This window comes from Dendrobates tinctorius, unplaced genomic scaffold (assembly GCF_039654945.1).
Source record: "Dendrobates tinctorius isolate UK_male_01 unplaced genomic scaffold, ASM3965494v1 ptg000241l, whole genome shotgun sequence".
NCBI lineage: Eukaryota > Metazoa > Chordata > Amphibia > Anura > Dendrobatidae > Dendrobates > Dendrobates tinctorius.
In genome coordinates this window covers 3,657,631-3,683,619 of record NW_027361908.1, presented here as the reverse complement: position 1 = coordinate 3,683,619, position 25,989 = coordinate 3,657,631, and the positions used below count along the sequence as shown (strand labels likewise).

At 44.1% G+C, this 25,989-nt stretch overlaps 1 protein-coding gene across 2 annotated transcripts in view; it reads right to left on the bottom strand.

Moving 5' to 3' along the window:
* BRD8 (bromodomain containing 8) overlaps positions 1–25,989 on the bottom strand; it is a 284,491-nt gene that overhangs the window by 99,347 nt on the left and 159,155 nt on the right. For both annotated transcript variants that reach the window (XM_073556914.1, XM_073556915.1), the window contains one exon: positions 59–304. In XM_073556914.1, the coding sequence (XP_073413015.1) occupies positions 59–304 (246 nt within the window). The remainder of the gene's footprint in view (positions 1–58; positions 305–25,989) is intronic.

Here is a 25,989-nt window from a genome sequence, read left to right as displayed (position 1 = left end):
TGATTGGTTGTAATACACAAGGCCCATGGCGTTCTCTATCCAGTACATTTTTTTTTACCTGTGACCAGCACAGAATAGTTTCCTTTCTAACAAACACCATGTCTGAAGTTTGAATTATATCCGTTGTATCAGAGTTTTCAGTCATCTCAAGATCAAGCTGACTTTGTCCTTCTTCAATAACTTCCACGTTGTTTCTTAAGCATCCCCCATCTACTTCACTGCAAATTTCCATGCAGCAATTAGAAGTGATACTCATTAAATCATCTACACTAGTAGTGGACGGACCCTTTTCTGGATCTCTCATCTACAATAGTTATAAGAAAAAAAAAATTATGGTCAATATGCAAAGAAAATATTATGAAAACCACAGTCAATATAAATTCTATACAGAGTAAATCTACTCAGTGACTTATTTTTGCCTGAGCCCTTAACCCCTTCACTCCCCCCAGCCTGTTTTCACCTTCCTCACCAGGCCAATTTTACAATTCTGACCAGTCAGTTTATGAGGTAATAACTCTGGAACGCTTCAGTGTTTCCCAGTGATTCGGAGACGTTTTTTTCACGACCAGTTGTGCTTCGTGTTAGTGGTAAATTTTAGTGGATATAATTTGCGTTGATGAAAATTTCGAAAATTTGACAAAATTAGAAAATGTTGCAGTTTTTAAACTTTTAATTTTTATGCCCTTAAACCAGATATCTATATCACAAAAACAGTTAATAAATAACATTTCCCACATGCCTACATTACATCAGCCTCATCTTTGAAACAATTTTTTTTTTGTTAGGAAGTTAGAAGGGTTATAAGATCTATCAGCATTTTCTCATTTTTTCCAACAAAATTTACAAATTTAATTTATTTAGGATCCACATCGCATTTTAAGTGACTTTGGGAAGCCTATGTGATAGAAAATATCCAAAAGTGACACCATTTTAAAATCTGCACCCCTCAGTGCTCAAACCCACATTCAAAAAGCAATGTTAAAGAAAAAAAGAAAATTTTACACTTTCCCACAAAAATATTGCTTTAGTCCCAAATTTTGCATTTTCAAAAGGGTAACAGGAAAAAATGGATCTTACAATTTGTTGTGCAAAATTTTTGTTTGGGCGCACAGCAGTGCTCAGAAGGGAACGAGCACCTTTCAACTTTTGGAGAGTAAAAAATTGACCGGAATAGATAGCGAATATCAAAACCTGACAGACACTTCTAAACAGAGAACAGGTGTGAACAGGTGCAAGCTTAGAGTAGCCATCTCTATATATATATATATATATATATATATATATATATATATATATATATATAACTAACAAATAAAACTGCACTCTGTGACGCTATATCATGTAAACAAGAAATATATTAAATGGGAATTGCCTTACTACTCTTGATATTTATATACAATGGCTCTCTGACTGAGCACTCCATCCGCCAATGGCGGTTTTAATCATAGTCCTACCTACCCATACAATTGTAAGCAATAGGCCCATGAGAAGTATCACATTAGGTTAGGTCCCAGCAAACAGGATAGCCTCAAAGTTGGCTGTTGGGCACACATGAATTGGCCAACTTATGCGCTAAGTATCTTAATTTTTTTCTATTTTCTAAATCAGCAATACATTCCTAATTTCATATATTTTATGTTTGCATGCCAGAGTGTCACAGTGTGCAGCTTTATTTGGAATAGAAAGTGGACGCCCTGTTGCGTTTGCAGAGGCCCTGATGTGTCTAAACAGTGGAAATGCCCAACAAGTGATCCCATTTTGGAAACTACACACCTCAAGGATCTTATTTAGAGGTGTGATGAGCACCTTAAACCCACATGTGCTTCACAGATTTTTAGAACGTTGACCTGTGAAAATGAATTTTTTTTCTGCAAATATGTTGCTTTAACCCCACATTTTTCCTTTTCACAAGGGTAACAAGAGAAGATGGCGAGCCTGTTTGTTGTGGTCTCCACGCATGTGCTGTGACTGTGACACAGCTGTGACACGTGCAGCTGTGGCGCCGAGCAGGCGGCGTCCTCCATGTATCCGGGAGGGGGGTTCCCGCTGTAGTTTATTCGGTAAATGCTAAAGCTTGCCGAATAAGCGGAGATCCAAACAAATTCGCTCAACTCTAGCGGAGAGCATTTTTAACACTGAGGAGATTCACAAAATTGTATAACATTGGGCTAAGTAATTGGAAAATTACCTTTTTTTTTTCACTACAATGTTGCTTTGTCCCCAAGTTTTCAAAAGGTTAATAGGAGAAAATGAACTATACAATTTGTTATGCAGTTTCAGAGTTTGCAAATAAACCATATGTGGTAAAAAAAATTGAGGCACACTTCAAAGCTCAGAAGGAAAGAAGTGCCATATAAAAGAGTGCAGATTTTGCTGGAATGGTTTGAGGATGCCATGTCACATTGGCAGAACCCCCGAGGTGCCAGAACAGCAGAAAACACACATATGTGACTCCATTTTTCAAACTACATCTCTCTCACTGAATTCATCTAGGTGTGCAGTGATCATATTGAAAAAAAACAGGTGTGTCATAGAATTTTACACCATAAAAGAAAAAATTATTACATTTTTACCACAAAAATGTTGTTCTAGGTCCAGATTTTACATATACACATGGAAAAATGGCACCAAAATTTTGACTGTACAGTACTGCTTAGCCACACAGCAAGACTCGGGAGGGAAATAGCTCTATTTGACTCTCTGAGAATAAATTATCATAGAATAGTTTGCAGACTCCATATAGAGAGCCCCAGAAAAACAGAATCCCCCTCAAGTGTACCCATTTTGGAATTTAACCCCCCTCTGGGAATTTATCTACAGGTGAAGTGATGATTTTGACTACGAGAGTTTTTCAGAAACAAGCAGAAGGATATTCAGAGTGAAAATTACAAATGTGCTATTATAGTGCCCATACATTACAGTCCCCAGTATTCTGCAGTGCCCAAACGTTGTGCCCAGCTTGTGCTTCTGGAGACATGCAACTGTAAACTAAGCAGGTTCTCATTGCTATAGAAAAGCCAAACATTTGGTTTCTAAATGTGGCTTAGGCACACCACGGGGCTCAGAAAAGAGGGGTACATTTAAATTTGGCAACGCAGAATTCAATTGATTTTCTTTTGTGGAGTTAGGAGCCATAGAGCTTTTCCAGAGCCTTTGAACTGTAATTGCATCAGGAATGTCGAAGCCCTCTATATTTCCATTGACAACTGAAAGACATGAGTGGGGTCTTATTTTTGTGTTGAAGCTTTTATTGGGAATACTTTACATAACATTTTGGATCACATTTTTCCACTGCTCTAAACTGAGCACTTACATCAGGGATTCCATTTAACCCCTTCTCCATCCTGCGATTTTCCGTATTTGCACTTTTGTTATTTGCTCCTCTTCTTGCCAGCGTTATAACTTTTTTATTTCTCAGTCAATATAGGCGTATAAGGGCTTGTTTTTGAGGGACAAGTTGTACTTTTGAATGACAACACTCATTTTACCATATAGCAAATTGGAAAATGGGAAAAAAAGATTCCAAATGCGGTGAGATTGCAAAAACAGTGCTATTTTTTGGGTTTAACACATTCAATAAATGCTAAAACTGACCTAGTAATATGATGATCCAGGTCAGTACAAGTACACAAACATGTATACATTCTTTTTTATTTAAGCGGTAAAAAAAAATCCAAAGTTTGGAATACAGAAAAAAAATAAAATAAAAATTTGATTATGTCGTGATTTTCCGAGACCCTTAACGTCTCCATTTTTCCTGATCTGGGGATTTGCGAGGGCTTATTTGTTGCGTGCCAAGCTGACGTTTTTTGATACCATTTTGAGGTACATGCAATGTTTTGATTGCCTATTATTGCAATGTTGTGGCGGCAAAAAAAAGTAATTCTGGTGTTTCAATTTTTTTTCTTGCTACGCAGTTTACTGATCAGATTAATTTACTTCATAATTTGATAGATCAAGAGTTTCAGAATTCAGCGATACCAAATGTGTACGGTATTTTTTTTTTAATGTTAATGCTTTTACTTTGAATGGAGCAAAAGGGAGTGATTTGAAATTGTGTTTTTTTTGCATTTTTGTTTATTTTTTTTAAAACTTCAATAGTCCACTTAGGAGACTTGAAGCTGTGATCCGATCACCTTTGCTACACATAGCAGGACTGAAGCAATGTGTTGCAAAAATCGTGATCTCCTATGAACGCCGACCACGGGAGATAGAAGATATACAATGACAGGCATGGGGGTATTCTGCAGACCCCCTCAACTATCATTGAGGAAATAAACACACAGAAAGAAGGCAAAGCAAAATAAGGTATATAGACAAGTAAAATAATAGTAAAACGTAACCAATAAATACATCAAAAATACTTGCTAAAGGAGTAAATGGTAGACTAGAGGGTCAAATAAATACAAAAAACAGGTACGTAATATTGAATATAAGTTTGAGGGAAAAAAAAGGGGGGGGGGACAACCAATGATGATAATGACAACCGAGTCAGACACTCGTTGTTATCATCATTGGTTGTCCCCCCCCTATTTTGTCCTCAAACTACATTCATTATTACATACCTCTTTTTGTATTTATTTGATTGACCTTCTAGTTCGTCATTTTTTCTCTTTTTTGCCCCTGACTATCATGACAACCCATCGATGCCGATGGGTAAGTCTTATGACGCGCATACGGCCTGCATAAGTTAAATGCCGCCGTCAGTGATTGACAGGCTGTCATGTGCAGGGAAAGATGCGGGCAGGGAAACATGCGGGCTCAGCTCTGGAGCCCGCATCATAGGCAGGGTCAAGACCTTAGACGTATCTATACGTCCAAGGTAGTGAAGTGGTTAAATCTCTGAATGACATGAATCAGATAAAAAAAAAACTAAAGATCCATTCAATATAATGAAGCAGCAGAGTTACTCTGGACTATAGATGAGTGGACCTTTGGATGCTCAGGTTAAAAAAAGTTTGGGTTCAGGTACCAGAACAGTACCGGACCGGAACCAGGACTACATTCACCTGTATGGGGGGGCCTGAACATCCAGTGTTTGCCACTCAGTCATGAGCATGACAGCGCGGCAAAAAACGCTTCTGATTGGCGGTAAAATCTTTACCGCCGGTCAGACAGCCGCGGTTCCCATGCTGTCAAAAGACAGAGCGAGCCAGCAGCTGTCATCGGAGATATAAAGTTTATGTCCAGTCACTGGCGTATGCTGATGGGACTACTGCTCCCACCAGCCTACACCTTCTGCTGCTAGAACAGCAGGAGTGGCTGGTAGGAGCATTCATCAGTGCCTGCGCTCTAAATAAATTTTAAAAAAGTAACGGCGTTCGTTTGTATTTTTAATAACCAGACAGATAAAACTGACAGCTGAGCTGTAACGTCGATGACGTCACTGCTAATCACTGATGCTGCACACACAGCAGCTCATTCTCCCAGTGGTTCTCAGCCTGGATGGTCGTATCTTGGCACAATCCAGGTGGAAAACTCTATCTCCAGACATGGATTGCGGCATGGGACAGAACAACAGACAGGTGAGGGATATTGTTTTTTATTTTTATTTCAGGAGACAATGGCTTCAATGGAATGGACAATGATGATATTATTTCAATTAAAGGACTTAATTCTGGCCATTCTGTTTATTTGCAATATAACTATAGATGCCTCTCCACTACTAAGACCTGGACTTTGTGTCACTGGACAATACAAAGATGACATCAACCCCACAAATATGAACCCCACTTCAACCCCACAAATATGAACCCCACTTGCCACCGCTACAGGGCAAGTGGGAAGAGCAGGGTAAAGTGTGAGAATTGTGCATTTTCTGGGCAGCTGGGGGGGGGGGCAATATAACTGGCCCCATACCAGCCAGAGAATGCCAGCTGCAGCAAGGCTGGTTGTCAAAAATGAGGGGGATCCCAAGTCATTTATTATTTATATATTTTTTTAAAAAACAGCGTGGGGACTCCTATAATCTTGATAACCATCCTTGCTAACACTGACAGCTGTCAGTTTTGCCTGGTTATCAAAAATACAGGGGAAGCCCCACCGTTTTTTAAAAAAAATTATTTATTTAGAGTGAAGACGCCGGCTGATGAATGCTCCCATCAACAGCTCCTGCTCTCGCTACTATTAGCAGCAGCAGGCGTAGGCTGATGGGAGCAGTGGTTCCATCAGCTGACGCCCGTCAAAGATAAACTTCATACCTCCAATCACAGCTGTGGGCTCAGGCTGTCATTTGACAGCATGGGAAATGCGACTTTCTGACAGGCAGTAATGATTTTCCAATCAGAAGCAGTGCTTGCTGCACTGCCATGCATATGACAGAGCGACAAACACCCGATGCTCGGGGGGCTGAACCCGAACAGTAACACGGACTTCCTGGTGAAGTCTGTGTTCGGTGTCCGTGCCCGAACACTAAGTGTTTGGTACAGATGCGTCCACAGTTCCTCAATCTGCCACATTATAGGAAATCTTCCATCGGGGGCTCCGTCTGAATCACGTATTTCAGAGATTTACACGGAAACCCCGGAGTAAGCGCTCAGCGTAGATCACAGGATAAATGTGAGCTGAGTCACACTGCAATCTTTGGGAGGCAGACTGGAAAAATCAACAGCAGGTGAAAAATTGATTAGGTGACTTTATTCTTTGGATTGGTGCGATTACAGTGATACCAGATTTATATTTTTTATGTTTAGCTGCTATCACATAATAAAAAATATCTGCTGACAATCATGTTAGGGCTTGCTTTGTGCAGGACAAAATGAAGTTTTCAAAGGTACCATTTTTATTTCCATTTGATTTTCGATAGCATTTCATTCCACTTTTTGTTAGGCAGTATGATGAAAAAGCATAGTTTTTTGCCAATTGTTTTTTTTATAAATTGTTTGACAATGTTCACTAAAAGGGGTTACCTAGTATGACATTTTTATATGTTGGGTCATTTCGGTTGCAGAGATAACAAAAAATGTGTTTTGTTTTCTTTTCTGTCGTGGAAGGTGGCTTTCCTAATTGCCATTACGTCTATTAGGAGGGTTTCCGAGTTAGCAGCATTATCTTGTCGTTCCCCGTTCCTGATTCTACATCAGGACAAGGTAGTTCTCAGACCCGTTCCTTCCTTTCCACGGTGGTCTCTTCTTTTCACATCAATGAGGACACATTGTCCTTCCTTATGTCCTTCCCCGGTTCACACCTGAAGAAGTCCCTCCACAAGCTGGATTTGGTCAGAGACATTCAAGTCTATCTTTCCAGGACTGCTTCCTTTCATCAATCCGATTCCCTGTTTGTCATCTCTGAAGGCCATCGAAAGGGGCTCCCAGCTGCTAAATCCAATATTGCCCGTTGGATTCGTTCGGCGATACTGGAGGCTTACCTAGTTCAGGACGAACAGCCTCCTCCAGGAGTGAGGGCTCACTCCACCTGGGCCATAGGGGCTTCCTGGGCCATTCGTCACCAGGCTTTGGCGTTACAAATCTGCAAGGCCGCGACCTGGTCATCCTTGCACACCTTTGGCAAGGTTTTACAGGGTTCATATCCATGCCTTGTCCGAAGCAGGCTTGGGTAGGAAGGTGCTGCAGGTGGTGGTTGCGCACCGGCTGACCCAAGTCCATTTTCTTGGCGTTCTTTCTGTTCCCACCCTTGTGACTGCTAACTTTTTGTTCCTTTTGACCTTTCTCTTCTTCAGGAACATCCTCCCAGCAGGATCGTTATTCCACCCCAGGGGGAAAGAAGGAAACCATCCTTCAAACCAGTCATCACTGGAGGCAAAATGGCTGCTCCTCCACCCCTCTGGGTCCCACAAACACAGGTTCTCCTCTAAGTGACAGGTCACCCCCACCTGAAAGTCTTTCCAGAGTGGGAGGCCGGCTTCTTCTCTTCAGGGATGCATGGTTGTCGGTGGTTGACGACGCCTGGGTCAGAGATCGATTCCCCCCCAACCTGGCCCAGGAAGACGCTTCTTTTTGTCTAGCCCACCAAAACAGCCGTCTCAAGCCCCAGGGGTTCTCCAGGCCATCTCTTCCCTTCTAAACACAGGAGTAATCATACCTGTTCCTTGGAACGAACGGTTTTCAGGGTTCTACTCCAACCTTTTTGTAGTCCCAAAATAAGACGGTTCGCTCCGCCCGATCTTGGACCTCAAACAGTTGAATGGCCATGTTCGGATCCACCACTTCAGGATGGAGTCCTTATGCTTGGTGATTGCCTCCATGGAACCAGAATTTCTTTGCTCTGTAGACATTCAGGATGCTTATCTTCACATTGCTGTTTGTGCACAGCATCAGATTCCTTCGGTTTGCGATCCAGGAGGATCATTATCAGCTCACAGCCCTTCCTTTAGGCCTGGCGTCTGCACCCAGGATCTTCATGAAGGTAATGGCAGCGGTCATGGCCATGACCCCTATCACAGTGATCAAAAAAAAAAAAAAAAAAAAAAAAAAGAAGTAAAACAGACCCCCCTTTGTCAGGAAAAAATAAAATAATAAATTTATACTTTTAAATGTTTCCATTTGGGGATACACTTGCGGGGTTGGGGTGACGCTTGTGGGGTTGGGGTGACGCTTGTGGGGTTGATACAGGAAAGATATATATATTTTTCCGTGTTAGCCAGTAGATAGAAGACTATTTAGAATTGAGAGTCCTCAGTAGTTGATATCTTTTAATGGCTAACTGAAAAGATGGTAACAAATTGCAAGCTTTTGAGACTACTCAGGTCCCTTCATCAGGCTGGACTAATACAACATCTGAAGAATCACATATTTATACACAAGACAGCACAGAAATAACGCAATGGCTTAGACAATTGATGTGAAGCAGAATTGTCAACCACTGAGGACTCTCAATTCTAAATATGCTTGTGGGGTTGGGGATACGGTTGGTATTAGGGTCAGGAGTAGGGCTGTATTAGGGGTGGAGCTAGAATTGGGGGGTTTCCACTGTTTACGTACATTAGGGGGCCTCCAACGCGTCATGACGCCCGTCATTGATTACAGACAATTTTGGGTTCAAAAAGTCAAGTGGTGCCCCCTCCATTCTGAGCCCTGCCATACGCCCAAACACTGGCTTTCCCTTACATGCGGGGTATCTGTGTACTCAGGAGAAATTGCACAACAAATTTTGTGGTCCATCTTCTCGTTACCCTTGTGAAAATAAAAAAAAGTTTGGGTCTAAAATAAAATTTTTTGAGAAAAAAGTAAAATGTTTATTTTTTTTCCTTACACATTGCTTTAGTTCTTGTGAAACACCTGAAGAGATAATAAACTTCTTGAATGTTGTTTTGAGAACCTTGAAGGGTGCAGTTTTTAGAATGGTGTCACTTTTGGGTATTTTCTGTCATATAAAACCCTCAAACTCACTTCAAATGTGAAGTGGTCCCTAAAAAGAAAATGGTTTTGTAAATTTTGTTGTAAAAATGAGAAATTGCTAGTAAACTTTTAACCCTTATAACGTCCTAACAAAACGAAAAAAAAATGATGATTCCAAAATTGTGCTGATGTAAAGAAGACATGTGGGAAATCTTATTTATTAACTATTGTGTGTGATATGACTCTCATATTTAATGGCACAAAAATTAAAAGTTTGAAAACTGCAAAATTTCCGTTTCTTTCATAACAAGTCATATCAAAGAAATTATAAAACTAACATGTACAATATGTCACAAAAAAAAAATCTCAGAAACAGTGGGATCCGTTGAAGCGTTCCAGAGTTGTAACCTTATAAACTGACAGTGGTCAGAATTGTAAAAATTGGCTTGGTCATTAAGTACAAAGTTGGCTCCGTCAATAAGGGGTTTATTTATTTAACAATATTTTTACGATTTTTTTCTACTTTTTATTTTTACTTAGACCCTCTATGGGACTTTTGTTAGTCTTATCACTGATATAATACATTGCAATGCACTAGCGCTGCAATGTATTATACCGGTCAGTATAAGGGCTCACTAACACTGGTACATAACTTGGACGAGTGCAATCCGATAAAAATAGGGATTTTTGTGTACTCACTGTAAAAACCTTTTCTCCGAGCCAATCATTGGGGGACACAGACAGTGGGTGTTATGCTGCTGGCCACTAGGAGGACACTAAGTAAACCAGAAAAAAGTTAGCTCCTCCCCTGCAGTATACACCCTCAAGCTGGCTGACATATCTCCAGTTCAGTGAAAAAAGCAGTAGGAGCATAAACAGTCAATAACCATAACTATGTCAAAACCTAAGAATTCTACAGTGAGCCAATAGGCTAAACAGGGTGGGTGCTGTGTCCCCCAATAATTGGCTCGGAGAAAAGGATTTTACAGTGAGTACACATCCCTATTTCTCCTACGCCTTATTGGGGGACACAGACAGTGGGACGTCCTAAAGCAGTTCCTGGGTGGGGAGCATACATCTGCTAATACCCCATGTACCACTGAGTCAACACTGAGGTACTGCCGATTGCAGGATGCGTCTGCCGAGAGCTGCATCCGCAGATGCCTGAGAATGAATTAGGCAATGTTTGAAAAAGTATGCAGACTGGATCAAGTCGCAGCCTTGCAAATCTGTCCTGCCGAGGCCTGGTGCCGAATGGCCCAAGAGGCGCCCACTGACCGGGTAGAGTGCGCCTTAATCCCTGCTGGGACAGGCGCATTCCTGACACGGTAGGATTCCTGAATCGCTAAGCGAATCCACCTGGCTAGCGTTGCTTTTGACGCGGCTAGACCCTTCCTATGCCCCTCTGGAAGCATGAACAGGGCATCTGACTTGTGGAAGGGAGTCGTCCGCGTGATGTACAGTCTCAGCACCCTAACCACATCCAGGGTGTGGAGGGTCTTCTCAATGCGTTGGACTGGTGCCGGACAAAAGGAAGGCAAAACAATAAAACAATTTCCTCATTGAGATGGAAAGAGGAGACGACCTTGGGCAGGAAGGACGGGGACGTCCTGAGATCTACCTTGTCCTGATGAAAATTCAGGAACGGAGAATGGCAGGACAGGGCTGCCAATTCCGAAACTCGTCTGATTGACGTATTTGCCACTAGAAAGACCAACTTCCAAGAGAGGTCGGGGACACGTCCTGCAGCGGTTCGAAAGGAGCCTCCTGTAAGGCCCCGAGAACCAGGTTAAGGTCCCATGATTGAAATGGCCTTCTATAAGGAGGTGCCACATGGGAAACTCCCTGAATGAACGTCTTGACCTCAAGTTTGGTGGAATTTTGCGTTGGAAAAGCACTGACAAGGCTGAAATTTGGCCCTTGAGCGAGCTAAGCGTGAGGCATGATTTTAATCAGGATTGAAGGAATTCCAATATGGCTGGAATAGAAAACACCAGAGGTGATCGACCATGATCCTTGCATCACCAAAAGAAGGTTTTCCAGGTGCGTTGATAGATGCGCATGGACACAGGCTTCCTAGCACTAACCATGGTGGAAATCACATCGCGAGAGAACCCAGCCTGTGCTAAAATCCAGGATTCAACGGCCACGCCGTCAAAGACAGGGCCCCGGAGTTCTGGTGGTAAATTGAGCCCTGCAAGAGTAGGTCCATGCGATCTGGAAGTCGCCAGAGGACGTCGGTGACTAGTTGTATTAGTTCTGCATACCATGCTCGGCAAGGCCAATCTGGCGCGACTAGGATCACTGGTACTCCCTCCACTCTGATCTTCTTGATGACCCTCGGAAGCAAGGGAAGAGGGGGGAATGTTATGAATGAGTCACCGTAGGAGGCAAAAGCAGAAATACAAGCTAAGTCCAGAAAACCAGGGAAGTTGGCAACTATCAGATTGCAGACCCCTGAACCTATCAACACAACTAGCAGTAGCCGTGGGGGGGTTCCTACGATGCCCTAGACCCCTCGATCACAGCCGGAGAATTACATAGGCCTAAAGAAAGAAAGGGGAAATCTAAACTGCCCCAGAGCAGACCCCAAAGCAATAGGCAGCCCCCAACATATAATGACGGTGAAGCAAGATGAAAATACTAACACAGACAGAAAGATAGACTGAGCAAAGACGGGGCCCAAAACTACCTAGATAGGAAAGGACAGGAAGGCTGCTGTCTGCAATCTGCCAAAACCGTATCAAAGACATAAGCCAACAAGCTGATATGAAAAAGGCCCTGAAGCAGCTAGGCTTCAAAAACTAAATCAGCACTCAGGTATTTTCAGAAGACAGAGCTAAATGAATTCAGCACACCCCAGCAGGGAATGGCAGAAATCCAGAAAAACAAAGCAAAACAAAGTCAAAGCACAAAGCAAAAGGCCGAGCAGCAAACTTAGCTTTAGAGGAGCAGGAATTCAGACTGGTCTCCAAGGATCCCACAGAGAAATCACCCGCAGGGCAGAAGGGCGTCGGCAGCCTTATATCCAGTCAGTAACTCCACTCAGCCAGTCATCATCATCAGCCTCAGGTGTTTGATAATCAGGCTCACTACCTTTCTTTACCAGAAGAGGGAGTTCCTCGGGCCTCAGTAATGAAGGGGAAAATGAACTCACAACAGTACCTCCCCCTTGAGGAGGGGTCACCGAACCCTCAACCACGCCACCAGGGCGATCAGGGTGAGCCCGATGAAAGGAACGCACCAATCTTTTGGCATGAATATCAGAGGCAGAGACCCAGGAATTATCCTCCTGACCATAACCCTTCCACTTAACCAAATACTGGAGTCTCCGTCTAGGCAGACGGGAATCCAGTACTTTCTCTACCTCATATTCCATGTTACCTTCAACCAATACAGGGTCTGGAGGTGCCACCCCCCGGAACAACAGGTTCAACAAACCTCTTCAACAAAGATTTATGGAACACATTATGGATTTTAAATGTGACAGGAAGAGCCAACCGAAAAGAGACCGGATTAATAATCTCCACAATCTTTTAAGGTCCAATAAATCTAGGCTTAAACTTAGGAGAAGCCACCTTCATAGCAATATTTTTTGATGATAACCACACCATATCACCAACCTTAAACTGGGGACCAATGGTCCTATGTTGGTTGGAAAACCGCTGGGCCTTTTCCTGGGAGAGAGATAACTTATCCACCACTTGGTCCCAGATCTGGTGCATTCTCTCCACCACAGTGTCAACACCTGGGCAGGCAGAGGGCTCCACCTGCCCTGAAGAAAATCGAGGATGAAACCCAAAGTTACAAAAAAAAGGTGACATCAAAGTGGCAGAACTAGCTCTATTATTTAAAGCAGATTCGGCCAAGGGCAAAAATGAAACCCAATCATCCTGATCAGCAGAAATAAAACATCTCAAATAAGACTCCAAGGTCTGGTTTGTTCTCTCTGTCTGCCCATTGGTCTGAGGGTGAAAAGCAGAGGAGAAGGACAACTGAATTCCCAGCCTGGAACAGAAAGTTCTCCAAAATCTAGACACAAACTGCACTCCTCTGTCAGATACAATGTTCTCAGGAATCCCGTGCAAACGAACCACCTGTTGTAAAAACAGGGGCACCAACTCAGAGGAAGACGGCAACTTAGGGAGTGGTACAAGATGAACCATCTTGGAGAACCTATCACAAATCACCCAAATAACAGTCATCCTCTGAGAGACAGGCATATCAGAGATGAAATCCATTGAAATATGGGTCCATGGCCTCTTGGGGACAGGCAAAGGCATCAACAACCCACTAGAGCGAGAACACGATTTAGACCGGGAGCATGTCCCACAGGACTGCACAAAATTCCTGACATCACGAGACAAGGAGGGCCACCAACAAAAACCGACTCACCAGATCTCTAGTACCAAAAATACCTGGATGACCAGCCAAAGCAGAGCAATGAACTTCAGACATCACTCTCTTCTTCCACTGGTCAGGAACATACAACTTTCCACTGGGACAACGCTCAGGTTTGTCCTCCTGGAACTCTTCCAGAGCACGTCTCAAATCGGGCGAGATGGCAGAAAGAACTACCCCTTCGCCTAAGATGGTAGCAGGCTTGGTCACCACAGGAGAATCAGCAAAGAAGCTCCTAGAGAGGGCGTCTGCCTTGACATTCTTTGTTCCAGGAAGAAAAGAAACCACAAAATCAAAACGTGTAAAAAACAAGGCCCACCTAGCCTGTCTAGGGTTCAAGCGCTTAGCCGACTCTAGGTAAATCAAATTCTTGTGGTCAGTGAGGACCACGACTTGATGCTTAGCTCCCTCCAACCAATGTCTCCACTCCTCAAATGCCCATTTCATGGCCAACAGTTCCCTATTCCCCACATCATAGTTACGTTCAGATGGAGAGAACTTTCGGGAAAAGAAAGCACAGGGATTCATTTTAGATGTTACAGGATCCTTTTGGGACAAAACAGCTCCTGCACCAATCTCAGAAGCATCCACCTCTACCTGGAATGGAAGTGAGACATCAGGTTGCCGCAAAACCGGGGCGGAGGTGAATCTTCGCTTCAGCTCCTGAAAGGAAGCAACAGCCTCAGGAGACCAATTCAACACATCAGCACCCTTCTTAGTCAGATCAGTCAATGGCTTGGCAATACTAGAAAATTTTGCTATAAATTTCCGATAAAAATTAGCAAAACCCAAAAACTTCTGGAGGGCCTTCAAAGAAGTGGGCTGAACCCAATCGTGAATGGCCTGTACCTTGGCCGGGTCCATTTCAATAGTTGACGGGGACAAAATAAATCCCAAAAAAGAAATCCTCTGTACTCCAAAAAGGCATTTAGATCCTTTGACATACAGGGAATTCTCCCTCAAGATCCGGAACACAGTCCGAATATGTTCCACATGAGAATCCCAATCCTTGGAGAAGATCAAAATATCATCCAGATAGATAATCAAAAATTTATCGACAAAATCTCGGAAAATATCGTTCATGAAGCACTGGAAGACAGAAGGGGCATTAGTGAGCCCAAAAGGCATCACCAGGTACTCAAAATGTCCCTCCGGAGTATTAAACGCCGTCTTCCATTCATCCCCATGCTTAATGCGAATAAGATTATACGCCCCCCTGAGGTCAAGCTTGGTAAACCAGCAAGCACCTTTAACTCTGGAGAATAGATCAGAAATCAGTAACGGATACTGATATTTAACAGTAATTTTGTTGAGGGCACGATAATCAATACAAGGTCTTAATGATCCATCCTTTTTGGCTACAAAAAAAAAAACGGCACCTAAGGGTGACGAGGATGGTCTAATATGACCCTTCTCCAACGCCTCCTTAATATAGGATCGCATAGCCTCGTGCTCGGGTACAGATAAATTGAAGAGCCGACCCTTGGGAAATTTAAACCCCGGGCTCAGTTCAATTGCACAGTCATAACTCCTATGAGGAGGCAGAGACGCAGACTCATTCTCACTAAATACATCATAAAAGTCCGCCAAATAATCAGGAACATCATGCGACTGAGGAGAGGTGGAAAACACCGGAGACTCACTAAAGGCACACCGACAACCCCAACTCACCACAGACACAGATTTCCAATCCAAAACTGGAATATGAATCTGTAACCAGGGAAACCCCAGAACAATAGTATCATGCAGATTATGCAACACCAAAAATCTGCAATTTTCTTGATGGTCTGGGGCAACCCGCATTACCACCTGGGTCCAAAACTGGGGTTTATTTTTAGCCAAAGGAGTAGCATCAATCCCCCTCAAAGGGATAGGCGTCTGCAGAGGTGTCATCGGAAATCCACAACGTTTAGCAAAATCCAAGTCCATTAGGTTTAGGGCTGCTCCCGAATCCACAAAAGCCTTGGCGGAAAATGTGGACAGGGAGCAGATCAGAGTAATAGCCAGAAGAAACTTAGGTTGAACACCCCCAACAGAAAACGTGTGTGCAAAGCGTTTCTCTCGTTTAGGACAGACAGAAATAATATGCGAGGCATCTCCACAGAAAAAACACAACTTATTGCGCCTTCTGAACTCCTGACGCTGCTCTCTGGAAAAAACTATCACATTGAATAGGTTCAGACATTTGTTCAACAGGTGGCAACACCTCTCGTGCAGCTTTGCGTTCGCGCAAACGCCGATCAACCTGAATGGCTAATGACATAGAATCGTCAAGACCAGAGGGAACAGGAAATCCCACCATAGTATCTTTTACGGCTTCTGACAACCCCTTCCGAAAGAGAGCAGCCAAGGCACTATCATTCCAGGTAGTAAGTACTGCCCACTTTCGGAATTTTTGACAGTACAATTCTGCAGAATCACGACCCTGGCTCAATGCCAGCAGGGTCTTTTCAGCCTGATCAATGGCATTAGGTTCTTCATACAACAACCCCAAAGCTTGAAAGAATGCGTTCACATTAGTCAGAATAGGATCATCTGGTTTCAAAGAAAACGCCCAATCCTGGGGATCGCCACGCAGCAAAGAGATGACAATTTTAACCTGCTGCGCGGAGCTCCCTGACGAGTTAGGCTTCAAGGCAAAAAATAATTTACAATTATTTTTGAAATTCAAAAATTTAGACCGATCCCCAAAAAATACATCAGGTGTAGGAATCTTTGGTTCAGCAGCATGTGAATGAGCAAGGTAGGCGGAAATTCCCCGCACTTCCGCAGCAAGCTGCTCCACACGATCAGACAATTGCTTTATCTCCATTGAGAGAAAAAAAAAAATTCCCCCTACGGCCTCAGAGATATAGAGGAAAAAATATACACACTTTTTTTTTTTTTTTTTTACAATTCTTTCCTGCTATTGAGTACCCTAGGATCTGCGGTATGGCGGGTGATTCCGTTATGAATGAGTCATGAGTCATGAATGAGTTATGAATGTGTAGGAGGCAAAAGCAGAAATACAAGCTAAGTCCAGAAAACCAGAGAAGTTGGCAACTATCAGATTGCAGACCCCTGAACCTATCAACACAACTAGCAGTAGCCGTGGGGGGTTCCTACGATGCCCTAGACCCCTCGATCACAGCGGGAGAATTACATAGGCCTAAAGAAAGAAAGGGGAAATCTAAACTGCCCCAGAGCAGACCCCAAAGCAATAGGCAGCCCCCATCACATAATGACGGTGAAGCAAGATGAAAATACTAACACAGACAGAAAGATAGACTGAGCAAAGACGGGGCCCAAAACTACCTAGATAGGAAAGGACAGGAAGGCTGCTGTCTGGAATCTGCCAAAACCCTATCAAAGACATAAGCCAACAAGCTGATATGAAAAAGGCCCTGAAGCAGCTAGGCTTCAAAAACTAAATCAGCACTCAGGTATTTTCAGAAGTCAGAGCTAAATGAATTCAGTACACCCCATCAGGGAATGGCAGAAATCCAGAAAAACAAAGCAAAACAAAGTCAAAGCACAAAGCAAAAGGCCGAGCAGCAAACTTAGAGGAGCAGGAATTCAGACTGGTCTCCAAGGATCCCACAGAGAAATCACCCGCAGGGCAGAAGGGCGTCGGCAGCCTTATATCCAGTCAGTAACTCCACTCAGCCAGCATCATCATCAGCCTCAGGTGTTTGATAATCAGGCTCGCTACCTTTCTTTACCAGAAGAGGGAGTTCCTCGGGCCTCAGTAATGAAGGGGAAAATGAACTCACAACAGGGGAAGATGTACGGGCGCCGGAACCGGTGCCATGGCAGAACTAGAGCATCCGCTCCGATGGCGCATGGATCGCGTGAACGGGCAATGAACCGAGGAACCTTGTTGTTTAGTCTTAAGGCCATGAGATCCACATCCGGAGACCCCCAACGATGACAAATCTGCTGAAAGACTTCCGGATGAAGAGACTACTCTCCCGAGGCAATGCCTTGGCGACTGAGAAAATCTGCCTCCCAATTTTCTACGCCCGAGATGTGGATTGCTGAGATGGGCGAATGGTTGGTCTCGGCCCAATGGAGGATGTGACTCACTTTGTTCATGGCCATCCTGCTCCGGGTACCTCTCTGGCGGTTGATATAAGCTACAGCCGTCGGATTGGATCCTGATGGGGTGACCTGCGAGGAGATGGTGGAAACTCCGTAGAGCTAACCTGAACACTCGTATCTCCAAAATGTTGATGGGGAGACGTGACTCTCGGGTCGACCAACGACCCTGTGCCGACGAAAGACCGCACCCCAACCATCTTACTGGGAGAAAAGACCTCCCTTGATTCAGGGAGGACCTCAGTGTCCACCACCTGAGGGCTTGCCTGACCTGCAGGGACAGAAGGATCCAAAATAAAGAGGACAGGGAAAGACATAAAGAGAACAGGTTCTTGTCCCAAGCTAACAGCAACGCATGTTGTAACGGACAGAGATGGAACTGTGCAAATGAAACTGCTTCCATCGCAGCCACCATCTTTCCGAGAACTTTCATGCTGAAGCGAATGGAGTGAGAAGCTGGTCGGGAAAGAGTCCGTGCTGCCTGTTGTAAGGCTTGGGTCTTTTCTGGAGGGAGAATGACCAACCCGTGGGAAGTGTCCAAGATCATTCCTAAAAAGGAAATCTTCTGAGCCGGTTTCGGGGAAGACTTTTCGAAGTTTATCTTCCACCCCAGGCGCGAAAGTGTATTTACTGTTATATCCACGGATTCCTCGCAGGCTGGAAGGGACGGACCCTTGATGAGCAGGTCGTCCACATACGGTAACACTACTACTCCCCGAAAGTGGAGAATGGCAATGATAGCCGCCATGACCTTGGTAAAGACCCTGGGGGCAGTGGCGAGTCCGAAGGGCAAGGCAATGAACTAGAAGTGTTCCTCTTGAATTGCAAGACGCAGGAACTGCTGGTGGGACGGGCAGATCGGAATGTGAAGGTAAGCGTCCTTGATGTCGATGGATGCTAGGAACTTTCCTTTTTCCATGGAAGCGACAACTGATTGGAGTGATTCCATTCGGAACCGCTGTACCCTGACAAACTGATTTAACAGTTTGAGACCCAGAATGGGTCACATCGTCCCGTCCTTCTTTGGAACCACAAAAAAGTTTGAATAAAATCCTCTGAACCTTTCGTGATGAGGGACCGGAATAATGACTCATTCCCTTAGGAGAGCCTGAACAGCCCGAAGGAAGGCTCTTGTCTCTTTCTTGGGGGGAGAAGAGGGGAAAAACCGAGTTGGAGGGGAGAAGAAAATTCTATCTTGTATTCAGAGGACACCAGCTCTCTGACCCACTTGTTGTGGACGACCGCGAGCCAAGTGTGGCTGAAGGAAAGTAGGCGACCGCCTACTCAGTCGGTGTCCGACGGATACTACAACAAGTCATTGGGTAGAGCTGAGATCTGGATCCCCTAGATCCAGAAGCCCTAGGCCAGGGTGTCCAAGAACGGTTAGGTCTGTATGAGACCTGGGAGCCTCTGTCTCCGCGCGGGGACGAACCTGATCCGGAAGAGAAGGTAGAGGAGGAACAACTGGAATTGTTGAGAAAAGGTCGAAAACGTGTCAGCTGTTGGTTGTGAAACGGCCGAACAGCCTTTTATTGAGGAAGGAATTTACTTTTTCCCCCGGTAGCATCAGAAATGAGCTGATCCAGTTTCTCTCCAAAAAGATGACCCGTTTGAAAGGGGTTGAGAAGTCAACAATCTTTTAGATGTGGCATCCGCCCGCCAGTCGTGGAGCCATAGGGCTCTTCTAATGGAGATCGCATTAGCGGCAGTTTGAGCAGCACAATTGGCGGCATCAAAAGAAGCGTCCACTACAAAGTCCGCTGCGTGAATTATCTGCCTGGCGACAGTGGTTGCCTCCGGAGGAAGATTGGTGCCCTGGTAGGAAGTAATCAAGACTTCTGCCCAAGCGGCCATTGCCTTAGTGACCCAAATTGCCGTGAAAGATGGAAAAAGCGCTGCTCCTGAAGCTTCAAAAACTGAACGGGCAAGGTAGTCAATCTGACGATCGGAGGGGTTTCTGATTGAAGAACCCTCAGAAACGGATAGGAGCGTTTTTGAAGCAAGCCGCGATACAGGAGGGTCCACCGAAGGGGACTGTAACCAATCCTTCATTAGGTCTGGATCAAAAGGGTATTTAGCCTGAGTAGACTTTTGCTGTGTGAACCGCTTATGCGGAAGTTTCCTATGTTTCTGCACAATTTCCTTAAAGTCTGGATGGCTGGTAAATAACCTGCGCACACGCTTGGTTTTCTTAAGTGAGATAGGATGTGCTGGAGCGGGAATATTTTCCTCATCCAACTTCAGAATCCTGTTGAATGATTCTATAAGAGAATCAAGCGACTCTTGATCAGTTGGGGGATTCTGAGGGGCTGACATGTCAGATTTGAATTCAGAGTCGTGCTCGCTGAGAACCTCAGAAGAGGGAGAGCGAGAGACAGGAGTCGCAGATGCTGAGGCGTGACCGAGACTAGGGGACGCATCATGGGTCCGCTTTCTAGAGACCAAACCATCCCTTGAACGAGTACGGCCTATGCTGGTGGACAGTTCCCAGCTGATGTCAGAGCCCATCTCGGGAGGTAAGGACGCTTTCTGGCTTAAAGAGTCCTCCTGGAGGGAGAATATAGCCTGGGTCAGAGACTCCACCGACCGTGACAGGGACGCAGCCCACTCAGGGGTACTAAACGCAGGAGGCCCATCAGCGGCGGCGATTGAGCTCAGGTTGGGGCGCAGACTGGGGTGCAGGCCGGGTCGCTGTCCGTCCATAACGGATTAGTCTGTGCACTGGGTAAGGCAGACTTGCAAGTGGTACACAGTAAAAAAATGCAGTGTGCTTCTTAGCAGCCCATTTAGCTTCCTTAGATTGAGACATAGCGCTTCTGAAAGGGTTAACGACAGAGTCTGTCTGCAGCTGCAGGGAACGTGCCGGGAAGGGGTTAAGCGTTAATCTGTGGGCAGATCTGTGGCCATTCAAATTGCGGCCTAGTAGGCCGGAAAAGCTGGGGACTACATTTTCGGCCTACCCGAGTGTCGAGGGTGTGAGGGGGCACGATGCCCGTGCTGTCCGGGGCCATCCATGCAGGTCTTCTCATCCTCCTGGCTGATGAAGTAGAGCTGGAGGAGTTCTTAAAGGGGTATGCTCAATCGATCCTCCCTATGGCAGGGGGATGGAGAGCTATGGGACTGATTCAGGGCATTCGGAAGCGCTGTTCTAGTCTTCTCCATTGCACTCCAGGTGCCTGCCCTCGTATCCATGGAATACTGGGACCGTAAGGATCATCGCCTTCATCACCAGAGTAATTAGCCCCGTACGTCGCAGGAAAGTGTACGGGGAGGTATACTCCGCGTGCTTGCCTGTTGTTGGTTCGGGGGAGAGCGGGCCGTAGAAAGGAACCATTGCCCCCTCCACTTCGTTAATTAAAAAATAAAACTTTACAGAAAATTCAAAAATAAAATAAAACCCGTGGAGTCTGAAACAAGACCCAAGTGCCTCCTACAGACACTAAGCAAAGAACTGGAGATATCTCATCCAGCGAGGGGGTGTATATTGCAGGGGAGGCGTTAACTTTTTTTTCTGGTTTACTTAGTGTCCTCCTACTGGCAAGCAGCATAACACCCACTGTCTCTGTGTCCCCCAATGAGGCGTAGGAGAAAAAAAAATAGATCTGAAGTACATTTTTTGTGAAAAAAAAGTTAAATATTCATTTTTTTTTTTTAAAACATTCCAAAAATTCCTGTGAAGCACCTGAAGTGTTAATAAATTTCTTAAATGTGGTTTTGAGCACCTTGAGGGGTGCAATTTTTAGAATTAAGTAACTTTGAGGGGTGTATATGATAGAAAATACCCCAAAGTGACACCAAATGAAATGTGCTTCAAAAAAAATAGTATTGAAAAATGAGAAATCACTGTTCATATTTTAACCCTTATAACTTCCTAACAAAAAAACATTTTGGTTCCAAAATTGTGATGTAAAGTAGATTTGTGGGAAAGGTTACTTATGTATTTTGTGTGACATCTCTGTGTAATTTAAGGGCATCAAAATTCAAAGTTGGAAAATTGAAAAATTTTCACAAAATTTCCGCTTTTTTACATATAAACGCAAGTCATATCAAATAAATTTTACCACTATCATGAAGTACAACATGTCACGAGAAAACAATGTCAGAATCACCGGGATCTAATGAAGCGTTCCAGAGTTATTACCTCATAAAGGGACAGTGGTCAGAATTGTAAAAAATTCGCTATTTCATTAACATGCAAACCACATTCAGGGGTAAAGGCGTTAAAAGAAGGTGCTTCTAAAGCTAGGCAGAATAAATTAGTAATCATCTTCATTTGAGCATTCAGAGGTGATACAAGCAAGTACGGTAGTACATTTACAACTTTCTGCCTGTTCTGTCCTACAACAATCCCTTGCGGCTCAAATCGGTCGCAGACAGCAATTCTCCTGCTCCTGTGACGTTGTATAACATAGCACTTCCATCGCTTCCAGTTTGTTGAGAGGGTGTCACTTTCAACATCACGCTGATTGACAGCAACTCTGTCTAAGACCCTCTTCACACGCATGTCCATGTTTAGTAAAACGAAAAAAGTGGTTTGGTACCGTGTTAGCCAGTAGAAAAAAATATATAAAGTGCTCTCCGTGAGCGAAACAAAACAGGAATCTTGTGGGTATGATACCTTTTAATGGCTAACAAATAAAAGTGAATGTTGTTACAAAGCAAGCTTTCGGGACTGCTTACGTCCCTTCATCAGGCTGATATGACAAAATATTTGAAGAAACCTTATTTATATACAGTTTAAAGCACAACATTTCAATAAACAAACAATGAGCTTGAAGAGTTGAATCCTTAATTAGGTAAGATCAGATAGGTAGTATGAAAAGTTCTGAAGATCAAAGGGCTACTTGGAGTAGATAGCTCAGGTATGGTAATCGGTCATAAAACCTTCTGACAAATTGAGTCCTGTGTGAATAGAATCAAAGATAGTAATGAATTTATGCTCCCACACTCTCCGATGTGTCTGTGATTTAAAATTGCCTTTTAAAATGACAACTTTCATATTGCATATGTTGTGTCCTGGATGACAAATGTTTAGCCACAGGTAAATGGGTTTTTTTGTCTGTAATTATATGACGATGAGACCTCATCCTTTCTCTCAGTCTCTGTCCTGTTTCTCCAACATACAGGCCACCCACAGGACATATATTACATAGAATTAAATACACCACATTGGAAGAGGAACATGTGAATGTCTCTGGGATCTTATAGTCCTGCTGTGTGTTGGGAATTTGGATTTTGTCTCTGGTCTCTATATGAATGCAGGTTTTGCATCTTCTCCCATTGCAAGGATATGTTCCTCTTGGTGAATCAGAGGGCACTGAACTTCGGATAATGATGTTTCTTAGATTGGGAGGTTGTCTGTAACATAGCAAGCATGTCCAGGACACAACATAGGCAATATGAAAGTTGTCATTTTAAAAGGCAATTTTAAATCACAGACACATCGGAGAGTGTGGGAGCATAAATTCATTACTATCTTTGATTCTATTCACACAGGACTCAATTTGTCAGAAGGTTTTATGACCCATTACCATATCTGAGCTATCTACTCCAAGTAGCCCTTTGATCTTCAGAACTTTTCATACTACCTATCTGATCTTACCTAAGGATTCTCTCTTCAAGCTCATTGTTTGTTTATTGAAATGTTGTGCTTTAAACTGTATATAAATAAGGTTTCTTCAAATATTTTGTCATATCAGCCTGACGAAGGGACATAAGCAGTCCCGAAAGCTTGCTTTGTAACAACATTCACTATTATTTGTTAGCCATTAAAAGGTATCATACCCACAAGATTCCTATTTTGTTTCTCTTACTGAGAGCACTTTGTCCATGTTTAAACACATATGTGGAAAACCAGTACTAGTACCATCAGCGTTTTTCAGGTATGGATACAAGTATATTACTTACCGTTTTTCTTTTTTTTTTATGGAACCCATGACCGCACCAACGAGTGAGGGGATCAGCCCTTCAAGGACAGGAAACCTTCAGGATTAAAAGGGCAGCTCCTCTCTCTGCATCAGTGGATTACAGAGCATGAGAGGATTTCCAAGATTCTATATATGTATATAGATGTGTACACACTAACCATTTGTAACCACAACCATAAATGGTTTTGTGTAAATACAATAACTCACCAACCAGAAGGTGATGAACTTTGTAATGGGAGGGAATACTAGGGTGCTGTCATGGGTTCTGTAATAACACATTACCGGTATATACGCCTTTCCCAGTCACCCATGACAGCACCAACAAGAGATTAACAGAGAATTTCTCAATTAGGGAAGGACCACAAATGTTCCCAAATGTGAGATCAGATGAGGCACAGAGATTCAGTCTACAGTGGCTATAAAACGTGGAAGGTGATTACCACGTCGCTGCCTTACAGATCTGTTCTATGGACACGTCTGCTCTTTCTGCCCAAGACGTTGCCATCGTTCTTATAAAGTGTGCCCTCAGGTCATCAGGAACCGGTCTTCCTGCGCCTACATTGGCCAACCTGATAGTCTCTCTTATCCACCTGGATAGGGTACCCTTTGAGACTCTCATTCCTTTCCTAGAGCCCTGAAAGGAGATAAAGAGTTCTATCCTTCCTCCAAGGTCTTGTTGCGGACAAATAGTGAAGAAGGCACCTCTAGGGTGTGAAACTTCTCTTCTTTACTATTCCTAGGGTCAGGACAGAAGAGATATCGCCTGTGACCTATGGAACTTAGATACTACTTTAGGTAGATAGGCCGGGTTCGGTTTTAAGACTACTTTATCATCCATAACCAGGGCAAAGGGGAGGTTTGCTGACAAAAGCCTGTATATTGCTCACCCTACGTTATGATGTTAGGGCTACTAAGAGTATAGTCTTTAGGGTAATCAACTTTATGGACCCTTCATTCAGAGGCTCAAATGGGGCTTATGTCAAAGCATTCAAAACCAAGTTTAAGTTTCATGGAGGGATCCTGGCTACCGGGACTGGTCTGGATCTTGCACATGCTTTAATAAACCTGACCACCCACTGATTACCTACGAGGTTGTAATTATACAGAGCCCCTAAGGCCGAAACCTGGACTTATAAGGTGCTAACTGCCAGGCCTTGTTCCTGCCCCCCTGAAGGAACGCCAGGATTTTTCTAAGAGCCACCTTTCCTTCCAGAATACACCCCTTGGATAACAAGAATTTCTTCCAAGTCATACCATAAATTTTTATAGAGACCGGTTTCCTAACTATTAAGGTAGAGACCAGGTTGGGAGAAAATCCCTTACCCTCCATCACTGACTTCTCAAGTTACAGGTTGCTACGTGCAGCCCAGTCATCTGAGGATGGAATACGGGCCCCTGAGCTAGAAGGTCCGGGATCTCTGGACGGACCCATTGTTCTGTTTCGGACATGTTCCTCAGCCAAAAGAACCAGGGCCTCTGGCCAAAAGAGGGCTATGAACACTACTCTTTCCCTGTCCTGCCTGATCTTCCTGAGAACCGCTGAAATTCTACAAACTGGGGGGAAGGCGTAGGCCAGGTTGAAGTCCCATCTGATCCGAAAGGCGTACACCGCCTGAGGATTTTCTACTTTGCTGTTTTGCCGAGTGGCGAAAAGGTGGATCTCCAGACACCCCCTCATGGACACTAACCGCCTGAATATTGAGGTCTTGAGAGACCATTCGCCCAGTAGTAGCGGTTTGCAGCTCAAAAAATCTGCTGTAATATTGTCCTTTCCTCTGATGTGAAGAGTGGATAATGAAAGGACGGTCTACTCTGCGAGGCTGAAAATCCGCTGGGTAATCTGCATAAGGGAACGGGAACGTGTGCCCCACTGATGATTCAGCTCTGTGACCTGGTTGTCAGAAAGAATCTTTACATGATGGCCTTGTAGGAAAGGAAGGAGACTCTGTAATGCATTCTCTACTGCCAAGAGCTCCCAATTGTTGATCATGTGCCCTGATGCGGGGAGAGGAGCCGCCCTTTTTATCTTGAAGGTTTCCTGTCCTTGAATGGCGGATCCCCTCTCTTGTTGGTGCTGTCATGGGTGACTGGAAAAAAGGAATAATTAAATGACATAGCTTCTCCTATACTTTGCAATGTTAATCATGGACGCCACAAGGGTGCCACCCATGCGCAGTTTTTCACGGACCCATACACTAGCTTTGCATTGGCCCATGCATCTGTGGTGCCAGAAAAAAATGGGCACGTCTCCATGTGTTTTGAATGGGCACACAGTCTATTTAAAACAT